Raw genomic sequence first — 18,216 nt, 5'->3', positions numbered from 1 at the left:
GATTAACATATGGCCTCGTTCCCACCTGCTAGACAGGGAACAAACCCACAAAGGACTGCGGTTGAGCACCAAACAACTTTGTTAGTACCCCAAAGGCGTTTCAACTGTCCCCTTGCGTTATTTTGCCATTGGTCTTTCTGATTTGTGGTTTTTAGTTTTGCCTACCTAAATTGATTCGATAAATATTTCGCCAGCATAAATTCAATCACGCATCCAAAATACTTTAATGCCACCTAAAACAACAGAGAGCACTAATTGACAGAATTAAATTCGGAGCGCTTCTATTCAGTGAAAAAAAATTGAAACATTTGAAAGCATTAGCAAATGAAAATTTTACGCTCGCCATTAGCTTGCTACACATCATCCTAGATAAACGAATCAAAATATTGTATTTGACTACGGAATGCCTCTCACCATCTTTTGCACTTTGTGCCGCTGGAGCTCCACCGTGGCTGTTTCTTCCCCGCCCTTCCTGCGTGATCCAAACTTTGCACGGTTCTCGCACCCTCGCGACCATCGCACGGAAGAACCCTTCGCTGATTCTTGAATCTGTAGAGCAAGGCTACCTTCCAGGAGTCCTGAGAGTTGCATGAACAATAAAATAATATTGTGCACAAATTCAGAGGTCGCTTATAGTAAAGGAAAGGGTCAAATGAAATTTTTAGTACGCATTAAAGAAACAAGGAAAAGGCAAAGCAGTGCAAACAACACAAATGAGAAAGAAACATGCTGACTACTACCAATTCAAAGTGGTTTTATTAGCATGTGCAATAAGTTCTGTCAAGAACGGAAAGATTAGGGACACCCCAAAAAAACAAGAAGATCACACACAATTTCTGAGAGAAAAGAACTTAAGATTTCAGGTAGAGCAGTTTCTTTACGAGCGTGATCGAATGCGTGCTGACACAAGTCTCTCCCCTCGTGTAGGTAATGAAAGCTTCATAGGTTTCCCTAGGCATTTTCCCCTAATATGAAAATGCACGTCTGGTGAAGCTTCTGTCTGCAGTTATTACATTTGCAGTGTATGGGAATATTGCTATCTCTGCCAGCCTCAATCAATTTGCATGCTCAAGGATTTGTACGATAATGGATGTGCCCAGAACCACACTGCCTAGAATCCCCACAGCTGGCGGTCCCCAGTAATATAACAATTTACTTACAGCTCCACTTCCTACTACGTCCTTCAGCTGCGGGTATTTCTCAAGCAAAAGTGAGGTCACCCTTGAATAGAAAGTACGAGTTGGGAACCTGAAAAATATTCGCAATATTAAGATTGTTGTCCACATTTAGCGAGATTATGGCTTTGCCCCTAACACAGTGAGAAGCTATGAATAATTTTGCAAATGCCTTTGAGGAGAACAAGTAAATTTTTGTAGTTCCAAGGTCTGCAGATTAAATGAATTTATAAATGAAATCTAATGCAGTGAAACATAAATTAAAAGCCTGTCTGACCACACAAAATTTCCGAATCGGCAGGTTTTTCCAGCGTACATCTTCGAACTTGTGCAGAACAGTGCGTGCTTCCAGCTCAAATTAGCCAGCGAATTTCCTTTACTAATTAAGGGATAATGGCAATTTTATTAATTATGTGGCTTTTCGAAGTACACGAATTTCAATTAGTAACATTTTGTTTTACTCATTCTCCCAAAGAATCGCAAAAAATTCAGGAAACCTGGCGGTTACATTTCTACACATTAAGTGTGGTAGCAAGAATATTGCAAAATTTCGTACCGACTGGCCTTATACTTCAGCAGGCATTTCTAACCCCACAGCCATCAAAAATAAGAGGTAATTTACTTAGTGTCATCTTCTTCATTTCTGTGAACAGCATGTCCACAATTTTTCGGAACGCTGCGGACGAAATCGGGCTACCAGTGCTAATAATGTCATGAAGATTGCCAAGGCTTGGCAGCACAAAAGTGTGCTGCAAGAAAGAGCCTACAAGAAAGCTGCCATTCAGAGCTCAGTCTTCAACACGTTGCTACAGTAACAAAAATATCAGTGCCCTACGTGAGCTACAGGTAAACACAGAAAAAAATTAATGTTAGCTCTTCTATTGCATAAGATTATTCTAAATAGCATGATATCAGTGCCAACCAAGCCCAGTACTAATTTTACTGTTAAGGTTCCAGACCTAGTACCGCACTGGTATTAGGAGGCACTGATATGAGTATAAGGACAGCAATGAACATTCTCGTGCTTTTGTTTGGGAAAGTTACAATCAACTGCGCCTCGACTAACTGCAACAATACTCGCCAAGGATATACAAAGCGTGTTGTGTTTTGGAATACTTATGGTACTTCGACCTTAACAAACATTCTCACTCCGAGAAAGCCCGTCGTAATTATTATGAGGAAAGAGGAGTTAAATCTGAACAGAATCTCAGTGATACAGTCACATCTGCAACAAAGTTCAGTATGATGCGAATTCATAAAATTTACTGCCACAACTGCAGCGCGTATGATGTGCAGAATTTCAGGCGCAGCAATTTTCTTTGCCACTGCGGACAATATAAACGTGGGAGCCGCGAACAAACCAGTGAGCTATATGTGTTACTGACATTGGCGCCGCCGTTCTGATCCAATCGAGCATGCGCATTGAAACAGAAGCTAGACGTCATGGCAGCGCTGATCCCAAGGTTCAAAACCAGGTGAACACAGCCAAACGCCAGTGACTACAATCGTAAACAAGCAATCAAATCACATATGCATTGCATCAGGTGGCTCAGCATTTCTTGGTTTCGTTACGTGATGGTTGGCTTTGGATTTTAATTCAGATGGGATAAAGCTTCGTGTTCAACCATCTTTCTATAAGGTGCCTTGGTTTTCTTAACAATCTTTGTTTGTTCTTCCCCCTCCCAAGTGCAGAGTACTAGGCTATAGGCATGTATTAGGCCGACTTCTATGCCTTTCCATTCAATAAATCTCTCTTCAAAACATGATTACAGGCGAAACCAATATTATTCTGCCACCCTGTGAGACTACCTAAAATTCTAATGTGACACTCAAACACACTTACAGATCGAAGGAAATTCCAAGGCCATTTTCATGATCGTCGCTGCCACTGGCCACCATACTGCTCGCCGCAATGTGCTGCAAGAAAAAAAAATAGCATAGTTCGCACCTTGCACTGGAGGCGCAATGCTAAAGAGACAGTGGAGCTGATGCGAACCTAGCTCACAATTATCGATTAGGTATCAATTGGGTATTGAGTGGCTATCGATTGGCCTATACGATGCATTGCCATGCTTACCGGGGTACTACCAAGCACTTTTTCTGAAATTTACGGATTATTGATCAATTATCGATTAGGTATCGTTTGGATATCGATTCGCCTACACTACGCATTGCCATGCTTACCGGCGAACTACATGAAGCTTTTCCAAAATTTATTGATCGATTATCGATTAGGTATCGATTGAGTATTGTTTGACTATCGATTATAAGTTGCTTAATTATGATTGAAACAATTACCCCTACCTTACCTGGGCTTACAAATGAACCAACTTCATAACCAAGCTCCAACTGGATTAAGCTCAGTTTAGCGGAATCGGCAACGCTGTGCTAGTTTTTTGTTCGCATGTGAAACGCTCGGCTTAAACAGCTCCACTGTTAAAATAAATAGCCGACACATGAATTCGTAACTAAGCTGTGAATTCGCAGAACACGCGACTACCAAATACAAATACCTCAGTCGATGTTGACGCACACTGCTGCTCACTGTCCACTTGTGGGCGCAGTAAAATTTTCGATAAGCCTGGGATAGTGTCCTCAGGAGAGAGATCCACATACTCATCGAACGTCTTGTCTAGTATCTGAAAGCGGTAAAGTACAACTGGTTTTTATATCGTGCAGAGACCTGAGGAATCTCTATGCACGACAAGGCTGTAAACTGCCTCCATTACTTCATGTGCTGCAAACCACTGTAAATGTGCAACAGCGGACTGTTGTTTTCGGATTAGAAAACAGTCTAGTAATGTGCCCCTGGATTTGCTGTCATATGAGCGAAATGCACTAATAAGCATTTGCTTGGCGAGCGATCCTCCACAAAGCACTTAAAACGAATCGGCACAGTAACTGAGGCGCTCGTACAGGGCATGACACGCATCACACCTTTGAGCGCGCTAACATGTAGCTCACAGGAAATGTTTTAGCCTTTAGTTGCTGACATGCACAATGCTATTTGTTTTTCTGCTATGCTTCACAGCCACTGCAAAAGTAATTCTATGTATATGGCGGACAGTGGTACAGTGGCGATGACAGGCTGCACGCGCGCGCGCGCTACGACTGAGCAAGGGGAGCAGCTGTATGGCAAAGGGCAAGCGTGTACGGTCTGAGGGCGCCTGACTGACTAGTCGCACTCCGTATAAGCAGCACCTCCAGGCGACAAGGCAAATTTTGGGTGAGTCGAAAACTAAGCGGCGACATAAGAGACATGGACAACAATGCTCGTTGCTGGTCGCCTTCGCACTAAAGCACATAACGAGTCTGGCGATACGCGGCTTCGATGTAAAAATGCAATCTACCGTCGCGACGAGAAAAGCACCCCGCAACGAAAAAAGCGCAACGCGAGGTTTGCAGCGCTACCGCGCCTGCGCGAGAATTATGTAGCGCGAACGAGTATTATACTTTCAGTTTAATGCTAAGCGATACACTTCTTTTAGCGATGTAAACACCACTCGGATTCAAACATGTCGCGAAGAGCCTCCCTCATCATAATCGTCAGTACTTCCGCATAACGCTACATTAGCAGGTGCAGTTAGAATCAAACAAGGGAACACGTGCACTTGCCTGAAACGAGCTCGACGTCAGGTCGACTTTGCCGCCCAGAACCAGGCACGCGCAAATTGCTTCTTTGAGCGCGTTGAGGTAGCCATCCGCAAGGATATATGTCCTTGCCGTACCAAGGTGGGGCACACTAACTAGGCAGCGTGGCATCGCAAGCAAATTTCCATACACAGTACCCCTGGCACTTGCAAACAACAGGCAGTCAAACATGAACCGCGCAGCAGTGAGAGCAGTGAGAATTACGCGGCAAACCGCACAAAGTAACCATGTCAGAACAAGAGACGGTTGCGAAATTCGTCATTACAGCATGCCGCAGAAATGCCATAGTCTAAATAAACTTCAAACTATTTAGAAACAGATATTTTGCGCCGACTGGTAGCAAGAACAGCGCACAGCCACGCTAATTTTTGCCTATTGCCTTATAAAATGCAGTACACGAAGCTGCCCATAGATGGCGCAACATATAGATATTGAAAAAAATACTGACACTTTATGGTACGGTTTGCGTTTGTCCTTTGCGTTTTTACTCAGAGAATGAGAGCCTGAAGCTTCACCCTTGTTGCCAGCAATGGTATTAAACCTGACCATGTTCAGCACCTACTGCAGTGCGTGAAAAGATAACAATCGCTGCAGTGACGCAATCAAAAGCAAAAAGAAACTCATAATCACTAAGTAAAATTATTATTCGAAAACGCGTAATAATAAATTATTGGTAATAGTCTAACTCTAAAAGCAGAAGACCTGCCATTAGTTGTTACTGCTCTGTCGGAAACTGTGTTCTGTTGGTTCTCCTTTTTTTTCTTTTTATTGTGTTCATGTTCTGGAATGGCGCGCATGGATTGGGGCGTTGTGTTCGGTCTGTGTCGTCGCTGTTCTAAGGCCCAAACTGCGCAGGCAAGCTTGCAAGGCTAAGAGGATGCGAGCAGTACCGACTTCGAAGGCACATAACAAATGTAAACGATGTGAAACAGTGAACTTGTGCTGCTTTTTGCGTTGAAACCGTTACGTATATATGCATATATAATTACAATGCATTCTTGATGGTAAGAAATGACATAAACTCGTATTTTGCAAGAAAAATAAATATTTGTCCTGCACAAAAGCCTTATTGTGTTCCCGTGGCCCTGTTAGTTTAAATATTTCTTTGTATCCTGTGTACATTAACAAATATACTACACTACATGTACAGTCGAAGACAAAAGTTTGTGGGCCACGTGTTCCGCGAACGAAGCTGATAGCTTTATTAAGCGCTGGCTGGAGGCCGCACAAGTGGTGAAAGTCCAAAATGCTGCTCTTTCAGCTCCCCAAGTGCCGTACACAGCCGACAGTATAATGAGCTTGCGCATCATGCCTTCTGGACCTGCACCTCGGCCAGGCGCTACCGCCACTCAGCCGATCGCTACGTTGGCAAGGCTCCTGGTGAGGCCGCGGTGGCTAACCGGGCGACCTCTAAAAGCTATCCGCTTCGTTTGCTGATCACATGGGCCACAAAATTTTGTTGCCTACTGTACACCCTTATCAGCACTTCAGCACCCATTAGTTATAGCACCCTTCTGGCACCCTCGTTTACACCCTTCCGGTAAATGCACCCTTTGCGGCCTGCTCGTAGGGTGCTCCCGCCCAAACAGGGTGCTGGAAGGGTGTGCAGTAGGGTGTAAACCCTTCTTTACACCCTTAAGGGTGAGAAATTGTTTAGTGTGTGGCTGCGCTTCACAGGCCAACATGGTTCACATTCACTGAGTCATACGCAATCGCATCAACTGGCGACGAGTTGAAAAGTTTCAAGTGAGTCTGCGTTCCCGCAAGGCTTCGTCCACCCGTTCAACATGCCGAAATTCGGCAGTCTCTAGCAATTAGAGGGACGAGGCCCGGCTATGTGGACCGATTCGAAGCATTTTTCGCGGCGAACGATATCGCCGAATACAAGCAAACGTCCGTATTTATCAGTTGCTGCGGGCAGAAGACGTTTGCTTTACTTCGCAATTTGGTAAAACCCGACAAGGCGAGTGACAAAACGCTCGAACAGATTCTTTTGGTTCTTGGTAACTACTATTGCCCGAAGCCCTGTGCAGTCGTGCAGCGTTTCCGTTTCAACTCCCGTGTTCGCGCGGAAGGCGAATCTATCGGCGGGTTCATTGCAGCCCTGAAAAGACTCTCTGAGCATTGCAACTACGGTGCTGAACTAGAAAACATGATACGCGACCGTATTGTGTGTGGTGTGAACAACGCAGACATTCAAACAACATTACTAGTGTGAGCTGTCAGCTATCCCGCACTGCCTATCTCCTATGTCTCTGGACAGATGGTAGCACACGCAGCTGCTCCGTTTAGCATTTCGTCCTCAACCTACTAGAGGGCGCCTGGAAAGACGCCAGCGGAGACTGCCGAGAACAGGGCGCGTTGCCTGTGGAATGACCGACCGTCTTGTGTGCGTGTGCGAGCGTCGCCGTGTTGCGCTGCAGTGTTTCTCATTACTGTCGTAATTAAACATGTAATTACCAAGAGACAATGCCCGTGTGCCTTCAGTCGTTCGCCCTCGAGCCTCACACTAGAAAAAGCGGACCTCCCTTTCCAGGATACCATGCAGACAGCCCTAGCAATGGAAGCACCAAAAGGGATGCCGGGGAGATTCCACAAGCTAACCCTAGTGGCACCTTTTCGACACACCGCGTGTCGTCAGGTTCCGTGGCCGTCACCTGCTATCGCTGCGGGGGTGAACACCTTGCATCCGAATGCAAGCATCTGAAGACCGTCTGCAGTTACTGCCACAAACGAGGTCATCTGACGAAAGTTTGCAACACGAAACGAAAAGATAGCCAAGCCCGAAGCAGCAGTCCTCACAAGCAGTGTTCGTCCACTGCACGAAGCTCGCAGTCGTCAAGCAACCGCCTTCGCCTGCACACTGTAAACGATGAAGATGCCACTACAGCTTCGCCTTCAGAAGTCTACGACATGTGGCAAATTAACTACGCCAAACGCCTCCGCCTTTCATCGTCACCGTTGACGTTTGCGGCAAGCCACTCCGCATGGAAGTGGACACGGGGTCAAGCGTCTCCGTCATTGCCAAGTTGCGACTTCTAGAGCTTCTGCCTTCGGTTAATGTGCAGCCGTCGCAAGTATTTCTGCGAAGCTATTCCGGGAAACTGAAAAAAGTTGGAGGCAAGGCTGATATCCTTGTTAAGTTTCATGGCAAGGAGGCGGATCTACCCATTTTTCTGACCGGGGACAGTTCACCTACTCTGCTAGGCCTCAACTGGATGCGCGAGCTGGGCATCGGTCTCTCCAATGTTGAAGTAAACATATATGCACTTTCTGACATCAAACACCTAGTCTAAGACTTCGCAGAGGTGTTCGAAGAAGGTCTTGATACATTCAAAGGTGCTAAAGCGTCATTACATGTTCCTTCAGATGTCCTATCCCGGTTCTTCAAGCCACGCCTTCGGCCATATGCCTTGACAGATGGAGTCATACAAGAAATACAACGATTAAGAAGAGGTGCCATCCTTGTTCCAGTGAAAACATCAAGGTGGGCTTCATCTATTGTTCCTGTGGTAAAAAAGGATGGGCGCATCAGAATCTGTGGAGATTTTAGTGTCACCATCAACCCAGTAGCGACAGTGGACAAGTATTCAATTCCAAGGACTGAGGACCTGTGGACTGTACTTGCAGGGGGTGAGAAACTCCCCAAATTGGATTTGTGCGACGCCTATCAGCAAGTAGTCCTTGATAAGGCCTACAGAGAGTACGTCACAATTTCGACATACATGGGGTTGTTTCAGTACATCCGCTTACACTTGAGTGTCGTGAGCTCCTGCTATATTTCGACGTGGGATGGAGAACTTGCTGAGAGGACTACCTCATGTGGCCGTCTATTTCAACGACATTCTTGTCACAGGCGCTAATGATGCTGAGCATTTCAACAACCTTCGTGCTGTGCTTCGCAAGCTTCAAGAATCTGACCTCAAAGTGAAACTCGAGAAGTGTCATTTCTTCGTGCCCCAAGTGGAGCATCTTGGGCACATCATCAGCAAGGAAAACCTTTCCCCGAACGTCAAAAAGGCGGCTGCCACTCTCCATGACCTTATGCCAAAAGACGTCAAAGAATTTCAGAGTTTCTTGGGACTTGTCCATTTTTATCGGCGTTTTTTGCCTAAGCTTTCTACACTTCTTTATCCCCTGCCCTCCCTTCTTTGTGATGGAAAGAAATGGGAGTGGGGATCATCAGGACGCATTCACAGCCTGCAAGCACCTGGTGACCTCAGCTCCACTTCTCGTACATTTCCGCCCTGACAAGCCTGTGTGTCTCAGCTGTGACGCATCGCCTTATGGCATAGGTGCAGTTCTGGCTCACAAAGATGCTGATGGCCGAGAAGATCACATTACTTTTGCCTCATGGAGCTTGTCAAAAGCAGAACGAAATTACAGTCAACTTGACAGGGAGGCCCTTTTACTCGTGTTTGATGTAGATCGGTTCCACCAGAACTTGTGGGGCACACCCTTTGAAGCATACACTGACCACAAGCCACTTGTCGGACTGCTGGGTGCCAACAAGCCTTACCCTGAGCAAGCATCACCAAGATTAGTCAGGTCGGCTCTCAAGCTATCCGCGTACAAGTACGCACTTGTATACAAGCCTGGAAGAGAGCTTAGCGAAGCTGATGCTCTTAGCATACTGCCACTACCTAACGACAGCACCGCACTGCCTGACCCTGCCGAGATTTTCATGTTGAAGGAGGCCTATTCACGACTTCTTTCACCTGCTGTGGTGGCACGAGCCACCAGGAACGATCCAGTTCTGGGTCACGTTGTGCATTCTATATTGAAAGGAGAGAGCCTCCCAGCTGGGCCAGAGTGGAACCCTTTCAACACAAGAAGCTCAGAACTCAGTCTCCGTGAAAGCTGCCTACTATGGCGGTCAAGAGTCGTGGTTCCAAAATCACTGCAGGCCGAAGTACTTGGAGTACTTCACGCCAGTCACCCTGCTATTGAAAAATGTTAAATGATTGCCAGGAGCCATGTCTGGTGGCCAGGCATCGACAATGACATTGCCAACAATGTGAAAAGCAAAGCTTTGGAAATTCGACTGGGAAGGGCGAATCAATGCAACTTCAGAGAGAACGGAATCTTGTGCAAGTTCTAAGCGTGACAAACTCTCAGCAATAGAGTCAAGGGACGGAGGAGGACCAGGATTTAACTCGATATCGCCTGACAGAACAAGAAGCAAGGAGACAAAGTGAGGATTGACGGCGAAAGAACATATGCACCGACACAAAAACACTTGGCAACGCTTGAAAGTGTCTGAAGGGCACGACACCGCAAGTAAGCACGGATCGCTAGAGCGAGTACAAGATGCGCCCGGCAAATAACCAACCTGCAGCAAGAAGAAAGGCATTCTTGTGACCATGCTCGTAGCGGTGTGGTGCCCCAAGTGGTCCGTGAAGGGTCGGTGCCTTTGTAGCGAAGGCAATGCTCCCGCGCAGATAGTGGCGTGGTGTTGCCAGGGGAAGATCCGGTCGAGAGATGGAAATGGCGATGACGGTTAAATGATGCTTTCACGCTGGTTCCAGCCCGGCTCTTACTAAATTCCTGCACCGGTAGTGACGTTGCACCCAAGGCAGGATAACATCGGCGAGATTTGCAACAGCAAAAAAGCCTGCAACAAGAAGAAAAGTATTCTTGTGACCATGCTCGTAACGGTGCGGTGCGGTGGCCCCAATCCAATTCGCTGCAGCGGCGGCGTCGGGAAATACGAAAAATGGCTTGAGCATCTGCGTCTCCGCAATGCACGGTTGCTTGACTACCACGTGATGACGTTCTGCCAATAGAGGCGCTAGCGGCGTGATAAAACAGACGCGCAACTATGCTACCTTTGGTAGCATATACAGTAACTCTAGTGGCCTTCAGGAAAAGGCGATGGTGGCGCCATCTGGATTATCCCTCAGCACGGAGCCCTCGCTGGACCCACTCCTTCAATCTAGTTCACTCTAATTATACTCCGTTTCATACATCAGGTGCAACTCTGTGGAAGCTGGAGATACTTTTTGTAGTGGCTGCGTTCGTACTTAGAAACAGCTCGATGTTTCCCGACCCGATTTTTCTGACAATTTTCTTTATATAAGCTTTTCTGAATTAAAAAAACATTACTCTTAGAAACGAACGAACCCTGTACTCATACGGCTGCTAACACGTTGTTTTAAATCAATTTGCTTTTCGTTGTTTCTTTTGGTTGCCCGTCGCGGCACCCTCACGTGCATGCTTGCGCGAGCGAACGCCTCCTGGCGCGCAGCGAAGCATTGACGCGATCGCGCGGAATGATAAATTTTGGTGACCAGACTTCTTGCGCAACTTATACAGCGTTGCAGCTGATGTATGAAACGGAGTATAGAAGGAGTACAGTTACTTGAATCGGTCATTGTTCTCTCCGCATGGTCGCCAGCTGCATGTGCACGCACGGTTAGATATAGCGAATACAAAACCTTATTCGCCCAGCATAGTTGCCAACTGGCTATATAAACTCGTCTAGATACAGCGAATGCTGAACGCGACATGTATAGCTTTTTGAGATCAACGAGAAGAAAGGGGGTTATCCTAGGGGCCCGGTTTTTATTAGTCATATCATAAGAAGCCAAGAAACACTGACACCAAGGACAACATAGGGGAAATCACTTGTGTTTAATAAACGAAATAAAGAAACGATAGATTAGTGGAAATGAAAGTGGATGAAAAAACAACTCGCCGCAGGTGGAGAACGATCCCACAATCTTCGCATTTCGCGTGCGATGCTCTACCAATTGAGCTACCGCGGCGCCATTTCCACATCCATTTTCTTGGGTGTTTATGTTTCCTAGTAGAACCCTGGGAGTGTTAGCCAGCGCCACCACTCACAGATATTGGCGGCGGAAATATTTTTTGAGATCAGATAGAAAGATAGCTACAGCAGGCCTTGGTCATGTGTTCAGGCACACTTTTCGCCTGACATTGTACCTCGGCTCGCGTTAGGCCAAGGATTCCAGATGCTGGCGTTTCCATACTGCCACCTTTCGGTCTCTTAGCATAGGCCTGTCATTTTCCGTTCGGCCATACGGTGTTAGACTCTTAGCTTCCTTCCAAGTTTGGTAGTATTGGAGCTACGCAGAGCAAGCAATTTGAGTTTCTTGCGATCCTGAAAATGTAACGCTCCGTTCGTTTCGTTGCAAAGGGCGTCCAATAATCGAAATCATTTGTACGCGATAAGCTTTTGTGAATTGTGACTAACAATTTATTTCGCCTCTGATGAATGACACACTGCTTGTGATCTACGTCCTGCCGCAGTTGGATCGCTACGCTCAAGCCTGGGCCCTGGTGATGGCGCAGAGGGACCGCATGCAGCACAGGACCAACCCGTTGCACGGAGAGAACCTCTACATGTGGTGGAGCAGCAACTTGGAGGCACCCATCACGGGTAACACACGCCGGTTCATGTCAGAATGAAATCAGAATACGCGAGTTCCGCTTCACAAAGCACCGCACGGATATTGAGGAACACCTTATACAGTTGGGTGGCTGGGGATCAACTTCGACCGCCCATGACTCTGCATTCAACTTTAGCTACACAAGCTTTCTAGCGTGTCGGTACACCATCGGAATGCGGCCAGCGTGGTAGGCAATCGAACCACAAACCTCGTGGTCAACAGTTCTCAAAAGACGCTCTCCATTTCTTTGCGTTCCTCGCCTCTTGACAGCCCATTAGATCAGAATAACCTGTAAAGGTAGACAATGCTATTCGCTTTGAAAGCGAACAAAAGTGACGTCCTCTACGCGAGAATCCGCCGTGGTTGTGAGGCTTATAGCGCGTGAAAAAGGCAAGGACGAAAGTGAGACGTGACACACACAGGCGCTAACTTGCAACGATCTTTATTTCCAGCAAGGGACCCATACATAAATACTTCTTCGCGTTGCTCAGTGGCTATATGGTGGTGGGCTGCTGAGCACGAGGTCACGGGATCGAATCCCGGCCACGGCGGCCGCATTTCGATGGAGGCGAAATGCGAAAACACCCGTGTTCTTAGATTTAGGCGCACGTTAAAGAACCCCAGGTGGTCAAAATTGCCGGAGTCCTCCACTACGGCGTGCCGCAAAATCAGAAAGTGATTTTGGCACGTAAAAACCCCATAATTTATTTTAAATCTACGCGAGAAAAACCTTTGAATGGGCTTTCAAATAACGCTGGTGGTCACCGTCCGAGGCTTGCGTTGGTGTTTACGTAAATTTAACGTCAGGAGAATGGAATAAAATCAAAGTGGTATATTTTCTTGATGATTATGATGATGATGATTGGTGCTCTCTGGCCACATCTTCAAAAAAACTCAGCAGATCATGTGACATCGAACGCTGGGCACGCATTGATGTCAGCAGATTTCTCGGCACGCCCCACCCGTACATAATCGCCAGTACATGGCACGAAGACCGCGTACGCACTCGGATGTGTGCGCTCGTTCGTCACCTCCAACATTTGCCATGTGGAAAGACAGTGCGCATCAAGGCACATATGCTTCAGAAAAGATTGCATGGCCATCAACACATCGTGTGGGCCAAGCCAAGATCGTTGAATGAGCCGGCCACACACGTTGACAGTCGTCCAAGTTTACTGGAGATGTCTGTGCACCTTCTCTTGGAGTTGTGACTTTCGACCGCGAGTATGTTCAGCTTTTCCTTTCTTTTCCTTGAGGGACAAAGACGTGCTTCTTTATGTCATTGTCGCCACTGTCGAACAGACCAGCGTACGTGTTGCATGAGTGAGCTGTCTTCTTGCCAGTGACATTCCTCGCTGTGCAAGCGGTGCACAAGGGCAGCACTTAGCTTGTTCAGCCAATGTGCTGTGATTGGACTGCTTTCATTTGTGCAAGCGATATACACACGAATCAGTTGCACTCAAAGAGGTGGCAGATAACGGCGCTGCGTTTAGGTTATCACCCATTAAGTGCACGAGGCATGTTTCCAACAACACTACGCCACATGCACTGCTAAACGGATAAATGCAAATGTTTACCGCCATAGGGTTGGCGGCAATAGCTGTGAATGAGGGCGATGACCAACGACGAACAGGAAGCTTAATACATGCCTGCTCGTTCATGTGACAAAGGCAGGCGAGTACTGCGGGAAAGCTGCTGCGACGGGCAGCTACTGTTCTCAACCACGCGTGCCTCGGGCCTCTTCTTGTTTGCACAAGATCTAGTAGCCATAAACGTATTATATGATCGTAGTACAACAACATACTGAATGTTGGCACTGAAAGATCGTTTTCCTGGATTGTATCAACTGGTAAAAGAGAAGCGGAACTATATTGGGTCACTTTATGTTCGGGATAATGAAAGTTGATGCAAGGAATTTGTGCCTAATGGCATCGTATCAATGAGGTCCTATTGTATTACCTGAAATGGGCGAGAACTGTGGTCCCTTTCGGAAAGTTTTGGAAGGATGTCGTTTGGGACACAGCTGGTGCAGGCACAATGCACGACATTTAAATTTATTTATGTAGAAGCAAAGTGCCACGTAGCTGCACAACTTGGAATAAATGATCAGAGCGTAGAGCACCGCCCGCAGTAAAAGTTTCTGTGACATATGTGTAGACTTCAAAAAACTGCCAGAGCTGCCCTTTAACTTGACAGCAAACCGATCTTAATTTTATATCAAAGGAAGTACAGTCAAGGAGGCTTCATTGTTTATTTCACCTTTTCTAGTTTCAGCAGCTAGGTGTGCACACCATGTTTGGCAATGAGGAAGAGACTGTTTGTAAGAAGACTGGACACATTTCTTATATTTTAACACAGGATTTGTTCTGTCAGTAATTTGCAGTGCCTGGGAGCTTTCCTGGCAAGCATTACACATTACATGCCACACAAATATAGATTTTCTCACTTTTCAACTGATTCTAACAGCAGCCTGTGTGTCTGTTAATCCCCATTGCTACACTTAGGTGCTAAATCTAACCTTTGAGGCTAATCACTCTTTGTAACACCGTTTGCGCTGGTGAACAGTCAGCTGGAAACCAGTTGAGCTGTGCAGTTAAGCTTCTTGCTTGGGCTCTGAAGCAGGTGCTATGATTGCTCTTTAACCTACTGTTTCCATGACTTGTATGGGCAGCCTGTAGTCAAACATGAACAACTTATCCAGCACTGAGTTTTTGAGAAAGCCTGACTCACTTTAAGATTAATCTGAAGAAACCTTCGAAATCGCTCATATCAGAAGTTACACTTAGCAGAAGGACACGGCACCTCCGAAGGTCCCCAAGCTGTTCAGCTTTTCCAAGACTTGTCTTAACCCCTTAACGTTTCGTGTATCCAGTCTGTGTCCAGACCAAAAATGGCAAAATTAATTACTTGGGAACTCTTTACGAAAAGCAATGTCGACAGTATTTTAATTGCTCACTTATACAGAATCTCAACAATTCATTGCAAGATTGAAGCTTAACATCACTATACCTGAAAGTGAAAAGTATCATCGATGAGAAAATAATTGCAAGAAAATGAGAAGTACCCGGAGGTCGCCCTTGGCCGTTTTTACAAGAAACGCGTTGAAGAACTCGGCTCGTCTATGGCACGAAACAGGTTAACAGGGTTTGTATTTAAGGCAGTGTGCTGTAATACGCTTATATTTTAAATTGTTCTATCTTTTTGTCAGCCATTGAAAAAAAATTGAAATGGAAGTATCTATAGAAAAATGTATAGCACCACTATCTCTACTGCAGTTGTGTCATCTGTACAAAAATTTTGGCTTAGCACGTGAGCAGGGGGACAGCAAGGTTCAACATATTTCATGGCCATCATTTAAACATTTTTACAGTGACCACCTGTGCCGATTCTTGATGAATAACACGAAGCTGAACATTTTCTATATTGTTAGCGGCCTTTGCTGTGAAAGTGTTGGGGATGTCACAGTTATTGTTTTAATAAGGGCAATTCTGGGGACTTTTTGAAAATCTTGAGGTAATAGCTGCACTGTAGTTCTTGCATAACTTCCCGCTCTTCAGTATGCTGAATTGTTTTTTTAAGATTACCTTGTAAAATTCTTTAAAGATGGCAACAAAAAATAAAATATACTGATATTTAAACTGATATGTGGTGCTATTCAAGGTGATGTAGCAGTGGCGTTGCAATGTTATAGGCATAAGTGTTATGCACGTGCGTTTATGGTGTTTGCTATATCATGCAGTTTTTTTCACAGTAGAACCTCGTTCATACATTTTGGAAAAAAGCTTGTTATCCGGAAAAACATACGAGCCGAATTCTCTGAGATGTCACAGTTTCACCCAAAAGGCATTGCATTGATAGAGATAGCAAAGTATTCGACCATTAAATGAAGTAATGCTCATCGTTTTATGGGCTGTGCAGATTGCAGTAAACATCCTCTTACTAACTACATCATGGTGTAACACGCCCAAAGACACATGAACAGAGTTCACTTGATGACCGAGAGCATTTGCTGTCGCGTCGCTGCCGGGATGAGGAGCACCGGGAGCTGGTAGTGCATGTGCTTGCCCTAAAGCGAACACACCGCACTGTCCCTCACTGCAGCATTTCAACTATGCGGCATGTTAGATTCGGGAAACAAGAGGTTAGGACCACGGAGAATTGACACTATATCGTGCAACCTATAGCAAAACCCGCAAAGGGCGGACAAATCAGCTGATCTGTTAGGCATGTAGGGCCCTCTGGGCCATACTTTTCGGCGACAAGGTAGCCTAGCCGCCTGCGGGATTATCTTACTGAACTATGTCGAACGCTCGGTTGCGGTAGTCGGAAGCTCAAATCTCCCCCCTCCCCACTTCTTTGACGATGGTGTATCTGAATTTGGCATTCTCCAGTGCACTACATCTGCAGGCTTGAAGCAACGTCTGACACTGGCGAAACATGCCGAGAGGGAGTGGGGCTATACTAATCCAGGTACAACCAAATTAGGAAGGTCCGCTAAGCTCGAACAAAGACACTCCCTCACCAGAACAGGAAATGGCCTTCCTGGTGCAGTATTCGGCCACAACCTCCCTGATGATATCTAAGATTAACCCATGGCCCAGGACTCTTTGAGGAAATATCAGACGTTGTTTGAGATATTATCGGCCTTAGTGAGATTAGAAGAACTAGTGAGGCTTATACATTGCTAAATAACGGTCATATCCTCTGCTATAGAGGTCTCCCTGATAAGAAGCAATACGGGGTAGCATTCCGAATCCATAAGGACATAGCGGGCAACACTGGCGAATCTACAGCATTAATGAGAGCGTAGCAGTAGTCATTATGAAACTTAATAAGAGGTATAGATTAAAGGTAGTGCAAGCCTGCGCTCCAACATCCAGTCATGACGATGAGGAAGTAGATCAGTTTTATGAAGACGTTGAATTAGCGTTGAGAAAACTGAAAACTCGGTATACAGTAGTAATGGGTAACTTCAATGCAAAAGTGGGGAAAAATCAGGCGGGCAACTACGGCGTCGATTCTAGAAACGCTAGAGGAGAGATGCTGGTAGAATTCGCAGAAAAGAATAAGCTGAGAATAATGAACACCTTTTTCAGGAAACGTAGCCACAGAAAGTGGACCTGGAAAATCCCTAATGGTGAAACAAGAAATGAAATTGATTTCATACTTTCTGCCGATCCCAGCATAGTGCAGGATGTGGAAGTGATAGGTAGCGTGAAGTGCAGTGATCATAGGTTAGTGAGGGCTAGGATTCACCTCAATTTGAACACAGAAAGAGTAAAATTGGTCAAGAAAAAAGAGGTCATCTTAGAGGCAGTAAGGGTAAAAGCAGACAAACTTAGGCTGATACTTGAAAACAAATATGCAGCCTTATAACAGAGAGATGACGATGATGACATAGAGGTAATGAATGAAACCGTAACGAGGCTGGCTTAAGGGAAGCAATTGAAGTGGGAGGCAAGGCACCAAGGCAACCAGTAGGCAAGCTCTTCCAAGTCACCAAAGATCTAGTAAAGAAACGACAAAGAATGAAAGTCTCCAACTCAAGAGATAAGATAGAATTCGCGGAACTGTCAAAAACTTGTCAAGAGGGCGAAAATAAGTGATATTCCAAATTATAACGTGAGAAAGATTGAAGCCGTAAAAAATGGACGCAACCTGAAATCAGTGAGAAGGAAACTTGGCATAGGACAAGCCAAGATGTATGCACTGAAGGATAATCAGGGTAATATCATCAGCAACCTGGAAGGTATAATAAAAGTAGCGGAAGAATTCTATACTGACCTGTTAAGTACCTAGAGGACTCAAGAGTACTCCATTCGAAACAGTAATGTACAGGATACACAAACTCCTATAACTAGAGATGAGGTCAGAAGGGCCTTGCAAGACATGAAATGGGGAAAAGCGGCAGGAGAAGATGGAATAACAGTCCATTTAATCAAAGATGGAGGAGAAAGATGCTAGAAAACTGACGGCTC

At 45.8% G+C, this 18,216-nt stretch overlaps 1 protein-coding gene and 1 long non-coding RNA gene across 2 annotated transcripts in view; one reads left to right on the top strand and one right to left on the bottom strand.

The window, feature by feature from the left end:
• Positions 1-18,216, top strand: part of LOC126526051 (uncharacterized) — a 74,661-nt gene that overhangs the window by 40,333 nt on the left and 16,112 nt on the right. The window contains exon 7 of the mRNA XM_072284132.1: positions 12,099-12,228. Within this exon, the coding sequence (XP_072140233.1) occupies positions 12,099-12,228 (130 nt within the window). The remainder of the gene's footprint in view (positions 1-12,098; positions 12,229-18,216) is intronic.
• On the bottom strand, positions 461-4,118 carry LOC140219887 (uncharacterized). The gene is made up of 4 exons (XR_011896145.1): positions 3,689-4,118; positions 3,019-3,092; positions 1,161-1,248; positions 461-578 (listed from the first exon to the last, which is right to left on the bottom strand). It is a non-coding gene; the product is annotated as an uncharacterized lncRNA (long non-coding RNA).

The sequence above is a fragment of the Dermacentor andersoni genome, chromosome 8 (assembly GCF_023375885.2).
Source record: "Dermacentor andersoni chromosome 8, qqDerAnde1_hic_scaffold, whole genome shotgun sequence".
NCBI lineage: Eukaryota > Metazoa > Arthropoda > Arachnida > Ixodida > Ixodidae > Dermacentor > Dermacentor andersoni.
This window is presented reverse-complemented; position numbering and strand designations above follow the sequence as displayed.